At 22.7% G+C, this 7911-nt stretch overlaps 4 protein-coding genes across 4 annotated transcripts; 2 read left to right on the plus strand and 2 right to left on the minus strand.

Moving 5' to 3' along the window:
- Nucleotides 1-262: 262 nt before the first annotated feature.
- On the minus strand, nt 263-2068 carry DICPUDRAFT_44239 (uncharacterized protein; the record flags this gene model as incomplete). The annotated part of the gene is made up of 2 exons (XM_003294971.1): nt 263-863; nt 1080-2068. The coding sequence occupies 2 exons, from the start codon at nt 2066-2068 to the stop codon at nt 263-265; spliced, it is 1590 nt and encodes a 529-aa protein (XP_003295019.1).
- A 633-nt stretch (nt 2069-2701) lies between these two features.
- On the plus strand, nt 2702-4327 carry DICPUDRAFT_96169 (uncharacterized protein; the record flags this gene model as incomplete). Its single annotated transcript, XM_003294969.1, has 5 exons — nt 2702-2752; nt 2864-3263; nt 3331-3603; nt 3693-3827; nt 3904-4327. 5 exons carry the CDS (start codon nt 2702-2704, stop codon nt 4104-4106), a joined length of 1062 nt encoding a protein of 353 aa, XP_003295017.1. The 3' UTR covers nt 4107-4327.
- A 166-nt stretch (nt 4328-4493) lies between these two features.
- On the plus strand, nt 4494-5738 carry DICPUDRAFT_44241 (uncharacterized protein; the record flags this gene model as incomplete). Its single annotated transcript, XM_003294970.1, has 3 exons — nt 4494-4595; nt 4665-5023; nt 5102-5738. The coding sequence occupies 3 exons, from the start codon at nt 4494-4496 to the stop codon at nt 5736-5738; spliced, it is 1098 nt and encodes a 365-aa protein (XP_003295018.1).
- Nucleotides 5739-5808: 70 nt separating this feature from the next.
- DICPUDRAFT_93327 (uncharacterized protein) lies at nt 5809-6550 on the minus strand. Its single transcript, XM_003294972.1, has one exon. The coding sequence runs from the start codon at nt 6491-6493 to the stop codon at nt 6053-6055; it is 441 nt and encodes a 146-aa protein (XP_003295020.1). The 5' UTR covers nt 6494-6550; the 3' UTR covers nt 5809-6052.
- Between the last annotated feature and the right edge of the window lie 1361 nt (nt 6551-7911).

A 7911-nucleotide genomic window follows, 5' to 3' on the forward strand; every position in this document is an offset into this window, starting at 1 on the left:
GTGTGTGTGTGTGTGTTTTGGAGTGTTAATTTTAAATTATATTTTCAAACAAATTATGCATAATGTATATTAAATATATTATAAATTTTTATTATATTTGTATATTGTTATTTTTTTTAGCTTTATTCTTTTTTTTTTATATTGATTATTTTTTATGTTTTTCTTTCCCAAATTGATGATATAGTATTTAAATAAAAATAAAGATATCTTTATTTATTGTCAATGAATTATAAAATGATGTTTAAAAATTATTATTTATCATTTATATAACTCTTAATATATCGACATATTGGTGGATATTATGTATATTTAAAAATGAATCATTTGTACCGTTAACAACCAACTCTTTAAATTGCATAGGTTCGTTTGGATCTAATATTGAGTTTGATTGATTATCACCAATATATAAACTTTGTATATTTGGTAATGATAATTCCATAGAGTTATGATTTAAAGGTATAGTGAATGTTTGAAAATTTGTTAGCCTTAATGCTTTTAGAGTGGTTGAAACTGGTTCTAAAAATCTCTTGAAAAAATCTGGTGTATTGTGAATAATTTGTAAATTTGATGTTGGAGTAAATACTAAATTCTCTAGAACTGGAAAGCCATCACCATCAGATAGTGAAAATGGATAGAAATCTGGTATGGTTAATGATTTGAGCTTTAATAAATTTCGAGGTAGTTTAAATTTCCAACCACCGCCCATAATAAGTGTTTCTAAATTTGCAGGCAAAACATTTTCCCCAAACTCTATATTGTAGCTCCTGCCCATATTTAAATGGGTTAGGCTTTTTGGTAGAGAATTTGGGTGTATTTCTGAGTTGAAGCCATCACTTAATATCAGAGTAGTTAGACCCATCCAGCTTAGTTGATCGGGTTGAATTTGATTATTGAAAGAACTTAACACCAACACCTTTAAACTACTAAATAAATTTTGAACACTGTAATCTTTTAATAGCAACTCTTTTTCATATCCCAAGTCTCCAAATAAACTCCTCCATTTCTTCAAATAAATATTATATTGAACCAATAATTGATCCAAGGTGAACAATGGTTGATTAAAAAAACTTACATCTAACTTCTCTAATCGTAATGGTGGTGGAATTTCCAAACCAAATATTGGACCCTTTATGATTTTAACGCTTGATGGAATTAATCGGAATGCATAAACATCATGTGAAATATTGAAACCAGACCCGAAAGCCAAGCTAGTAACTGTTGGAGATAATGAGTTGAAATCTATATTTTGAAGAGGTGTATGCTTCAATGATAAAGTTTTTAAATTTACCAAACTTTGTAAAATATGACTTTTCAAGAAGCATCCATGGATTGAACTGACTTTAAAACTTGTTAAACTGATTGGTAAAGAGTGAACCTGTTGAATTGGTTGCCTATAGGATACACCTAGTTTCAATGCAGTTAAACCCGATGGAAGGACCTGAGGATGAAGTTGACAATTAAATTCCGAGCCAAACTTTATAGACTTTAGAGAGGGTGGAAAGCAGTCAACTTCCAATGGTTTACCTCCATTATTAAACTTTGCGCCAAACATTATTGTTTCTAAATTGACAAGAGACGATAAACCCCCAGGTTGCAATATTTGATTGAATAATCTTCCAAACTTTAAATGCTTTAAAGACAAAGGAAAAGTGTTTGGTAAAATAGGTTTGTTGTAGTCACATCCCATAGAAATTGAAGTTAGAGATGATAAATTCTTGAAAGTTGATTCGCAATTTACCACTTTATTAAAATAAAATGAAAACTTTATACTACCAGTATTAATGGGTAATAAATCTTCTATTATGCCCTCTACATCTTGATTTTTGGCAAAAATAATTGATGTTAAAAAGTATCTATATTTATAATCACTTAACGACTCGATACTAAATCTAATATTTTTAAAAATATTAAATAATTTTAAGTTTGTAATTAAAATATTTCTGATATATTTATTGTGAAATGCTTTATAAAAAATAATATTAAATTCGTTATTATTATTATTATCTAGTTCATTATTATTATTTATTTGATTATTATTTATTTGATTATTTGTTGTGTTGTTATTCATTAAATGTGTGAAAGTAAATAATAAAAAAATACAAAAAAATTTTAAATTGAAAAAAAAAAAAAAAAATGAGAAATAAATTTAATTTGGGAATAATGAAGGAAATTTTGATTTTTATTATTTTTGTTTTATTTGGTTGATTTTTAAATTAAATTGGTTTTTTATTATATTTTTTTTTTCTATACCAAATCAATCAAATAAAATAAAATAAAAGAAATAGAAATTGAGTATACATATACTACACATTTAATTGAAAAAATATTTTAAATATTAAAAAATAATAATTTATAATTTTAAAAAAAAAAAAAAATTTTAATTTATAAAAATTTTTTTTAAATATTAAAATTTTTTTTTTTTTTTTTTTATTTTTATTATTTTTTTTTTTTTTTTTGTATATATAACAATAAAATAGATAAATTTTTTTTTTTTTTTAATAATTCATTGAATATTAAAAAAATATATAAACATAAAATTTATTCCAAGTTCTATTTGGTTTTAATTTTATAATTCACAAATAATTTAAATAAAACCTTTCATATTCTTTTTAAATCACAATAAACTTATAAAATTATATATATATATAAATAAATATATATTAGACTTTTAATTATTATTATTATTATAGTTTAAAATAAAATGGAAGGTGTTGTAAAAACCTCTATTTTAACAGCGATTAGTGCAATAACTGTATATGCTGGATTATTTTATTACCTAAATAATGATGAGGAAAAAGAAAAGAACCGACGAGAACAACAGAACTCACAACAACAACAACAGAACCACTTAAAATCGAAAAAGAAAAATAAAAACAATAGCAAAAATAATAATAAAAGCAATAATAACAATACTATAAAACCGAATAGGAATACCACAACAACCACGACCACGACCACGACGACACCTACATCAAAACGATCTAATATATATAGTGGCAGCTCAAGTAGTAGCTCAAGCAGTAGCAGCAGTGGATTGGGAATACCATATGGCACTAGTAGCAGCGAAGAAATTGCAACATTGGACGACTCGGACCCAGACCATGAAATTTCAACATCTTCAAGCTCCGAAACTGATTTCCTTCAAAATTCTCCAAGGACAGTTCAAGATCATTTAAGAATATTAAGATCTGATGATTTATCAAATCAAATGGTTATTAAAAAATTAGATTCAGTCCATGTTCTTTCATCAGTTGTTTCTTATTGTAAATACCGAGTTTATTCTATAAATTTATATTTATTCTCATTTACTTATTTTATCTTTTACTATAGCCGAAAGTTTAGCATTATTATCCAATTTAAATAGTATTTCAGTTGTTGTCAACTCATTAAACTCACTATTAGCATTAGAAATGATCAGTAAAAATCAAAATACATTAATGATTAAACTTGGTTTACTTTTAGGAAATTTATTACAATACCCAGAAAATCAAAAGAAAATTATTGAAACCCGTTTTATCTCCACACTTGTAAATTTAATTAATGATGATGATGCTGAAAGAGCTGATTTTTCATTATTCTCTTTATTTAATTTATCACAAAATGGTATGTTTTTAATAGTAGTTTTAATTGGAACTTTTAAAATAATAATTCTTACTAACATATGTCTATTATTATTATTATTATTATTACAGAGGAATGTGGTACAGAAATTATATTATCACAAGGTATTAAAGAAGTTATAACATTATTAGAATCAAAAAAAGCCACAAACTCATTAAAAAAACAAGCATTACAAATTATTTTAAATATGTACCTAGAATCTGAAAGTAAGTATTTTTAATAAATATTTCTTGTTTTTTTTATAAAAAAATAATTAACCCAAATTATTTCAAATAAATTTAGATTTAAGATCAATGATTTCTTCAGAAAATGAACAATTAATTGGTGTCTTAAAATACATTATTGCAAATAATTCCAAAAGCGATTTTTCCGAACTTGCTTCAAAAATTTTAAATATGAATTATGAACACCAAAAATATATTAACGATAATTATAGCCAAAATTATAGTGATGAAGAAGAAGAGGATGAAGATGAAGATGAATAAAAAGATACAACTAGTTAATAATTAATAATAATAATAATAATAATAATAATAATAATAATAATAATAATAATAATAATAATAATAATAGAGATAAAAATAAATAGTAGTTTATCATCATCTCATAATATAGAATATAAAAAATTAAAAAAAAAATTATAAAATAAAAATAAAAATAAAAATAAAATATACCACTAAACGTCACATATATTTTAGTTTAAACCAAAATATTTATTGTTTATTATTGTGTGTATAATTTTTTTTTTATTTTTTTTTTATTTTTTTTTAATTTAAAAATTTTATTATTTTTCATTTTTTTATATTTTTTTTTTGTTTTTATATTAATTATTTATTTTATGATACAGGTATTATATTATGAAAGCTCTAAATATGTGGGATAAAATTATTAAAGTTTCAGAAAGAGCAACGACATTGGGATCAATAGAAAAAATTGAATCAACACCGATGATAATTAACGAAAATGGTGTAAATGTATGTAAAGATTAATGAATTAAATTTTAAAATGAAAAAAGATACTAACCTATTTATTGTATCGTATAGTTTGTAGTCAGTGTTGCGAAATCATTATTAAAAAGACCTTTTAACTACCCCAAACCAAATACAGATAATAATAATAATAACAGTTGTAATATATCAAACGAAAGTAGTATAATCAATAATAATAACAATAATAATAATAATAATAATATAAATAATACACAAAAAACAGAAACTACACCAAAAAAAAAGTTTATAGATCCATTTTTACCCTGCGATAAAGATTTATTTGTGCAAGAACTGTACGATAGACATAATTTAGTACTAAATAAATATAATGTTTCAAACTATCACTCTATTATTGCAACAAAGGAATTTGAAAATCAAACAGATCCACTAAATGAATTTGATTTTAAAGCAATGTAAGATTTTGGTTATATTAATGGTATTTTTGATATTGGATATTAATTCAATTACTATTATTATTATTAATTATATAGTTGGAAATGTATAAGAGAATGTAATATGTTATGTTTTTTCAATTGTGGTCCAAACAGCGGTGCAAGTCAACCACACAAACATGTTCAACTTTTAACTACTCCATTCGTTGCCGAAGAACCACACTTAAAATGTCCTATGGAATCTTTGTTTTTAAAATATAAGGATCAATATGAAACCATTGTACAAATAGATCAGCTACCATTTAAAACTGCAGCAATTTATTATGACCCAAAAAAGATAGAACAATTTGAAAAATTAGAATTTAACAATAATCAACAAAACTCTTATGAACTTTCAAACTATTTAAAAAATCAATATAACTCTTTACTAAACCATTTAGATCTAAATAACGACGATAGCAACACACCATCCAAAACTATCAATAGCATCGATGAAATAGTCAACAATCAATCCAGTATGGAAGAACAATGTAAATTAAAAAGCTATAATTTTATAATGACCAAAGATTGGATGTTCATAGTACCAAGGAAAAACTATCAATCCAACGGCATCTCGATCAACAGCGTTGGCTTTACCGGTGCAGTGTTAGTCAGAAAAGATGAGGAGCTGGAAACCCTTAAATCAAAAGGCATTATAAGCATATTAAAAGATGTATCTTTTCCAACCAACCAATAAATAAAAATACTAGTTTTAATTAATTAAATAAATTAAAATAATAAAAAATAGTCTATTTTGTTTTTGTTTTATAAATTAATAAATAAAGTATTATTTACAATATTAAAATATTTATATATATATCGGTACATGTATTTTATATATAAATAATCTTTATTTATTTTTTTATTTCTATTCTGCTTGGACTATTACTGAGACGTGTGGCAGCAGTATGTAGGTGGTTGCTAAATAAATATATAATATGTTTGTTCTGTTATGATCTATATAGTGTGACATTATCCTATTGAATAAATAATTCTGGCCCTATTGACAGGTCATATAAATATTTTGGTACCAAAGCTATAATATTTTGATAGAAAAATGGAGGGGTTATCAATATAGATCTCTTTGAGGATATCTCTTAGTTCGTTTGATTTCGTAAATTGGAATTCTTGCAAAAGAGTACTATTGGTTATAATTCTATTGGGGTGATCCTTGATGTAATCTATTAACTCTAAACAAGTGGCAACTACATGTCTACAAGGTGATGTAAATTCGTATTCTAGACAAGAGCACAGTGATTTCTTTATTAAACCGTCATTTTTAAATTCAACCATTACCCTATTTTTGGTTTGTTCATTGACTTTGGACTTTACTAAATATTTACCAACAAATTCCAATTGAATCAATCCATTATTATAATTCTCTTTGCCTATTTTATAAATTATATCGTTTCCAATGTATTGCGAGATTTGGTCTCTGTTTAACTCTTCCATTATTATTATTATTACAATTACGAATGTGTATGATGAACTTATTACGATGTTCGTTTGATTATTATAATTTATTGTGAATAAACGATTTGAACAAATAATTAAAAACAATTATATAAAAAAAATAGATAATAAATATAAAATAAATAAATTTAATTTTTGATAATTATATGTAGTAAAAATATTTTTAAAAATTTAAATATTTAATTTATACCTAAATTTTTAATAATATAATTAAAAATAAAAATAATAATATTGTTTTTTAATAAAATTTAATGAAAATGATAAATTATAATTATTATTATTTATTAATTATAATAATATTGTTTGTGTTAAGTTTGTGTTTTTTTATTTATATTTAATGTTATTGTTATTGTTTAATTTTTCTTATTGTTATTTTTAAAAAAAAAAAAAAAGAAAAAAAATTGAGTAAAATGAAAATAAATAATATGAAAAATTATAATTTTAACAGATAAAAAAATAAAAATAAAAATTTAAATTATTATTGTGTTTTTTAAAAAAAAAATAAAAATTGTGATAATTATAGATAAAGATATTATATTATCTATTTTTAAAAAATTATGATTTTAATTTAAAACTAAACAAAGAAATTATAAAAAACAAAACAAAAAAGAAATAAACAAATATTTTAAAAGTTAAAATAAAATAATGTTTTATAAGAAAAAAAAATAAAAAAAAACAATTCTGAATGTATATGCGAGTGTCTTTGCGTGCTTGAATTTGTGTGTTTATATTATTATACAAATATATTATATATATAAATAAATAGGAATATGAAAGAGATAAACTTTAATAAAATTGCATTTGAATGATCGGTTTATATATTTCCCAATGATACTGTTATATTTTATAAATAATTTAAAAATAATTTTCAATAATATTTAAATAAAAAAAAAAAGTAATAAAAAAAAAAAAATGAAATTTATTTAAATAATCTGGAAAAAAAATAATTATGTTTATTTTATTTTAATGCTTGTGTTTCTTTTTTATTGAAATGAGCACCCACATTTAAAAATTTACACACACTTAATGTGAATAAACACACCCACCACAATAAATGTGGTAATGAAAATAAAAGTTTTTATATGATAAATACCACATTCACCCCCAACACACACACATAATGAAAATATGGGAACAAATAAAAACACTCCAAACACCCTAAACACACCCACTCTCCACACTATTATACACAATAAAAACTATAAAGTTTTGTCAACTTATTTATTATTATAGAGTTCTTCTTTTGATTTTAAATTTACAATTATTTTTAATTCTTTTTGATTAGTGTGGAATGTTTTGTTGTTGTTGTTGTTGTTGTTGTTATTGTATAAAACAATTATTTATAATGAATCGATTAAAACTATTCTATTTTTAGATTGTTCGACAAACTACAATTC

Source organism: Dictyostelium purpureum, assembly GCF_000190715.1.
Source record: "Dictyostelium purpureum unplaced genomic scaffold DICPUscaffold_695, whole genome shotgun sequence".
Lineage (NCBI taxonomy): Eukaryota > Evosea > Eumycetozoa > Dictyosteliales > Dictyosteliaceae > Dictyostelium > Dictyostelium purpureum.

Coding starts and splice junctions, on each gene's coding strand:
- DICPUDRAFT_93327 (XM_003294972.1), bottom strand. CDS start 6,493: ATGGAAGAGTTAAACAGAGACCAAATCTCGCAATACATTGGAAACGAT.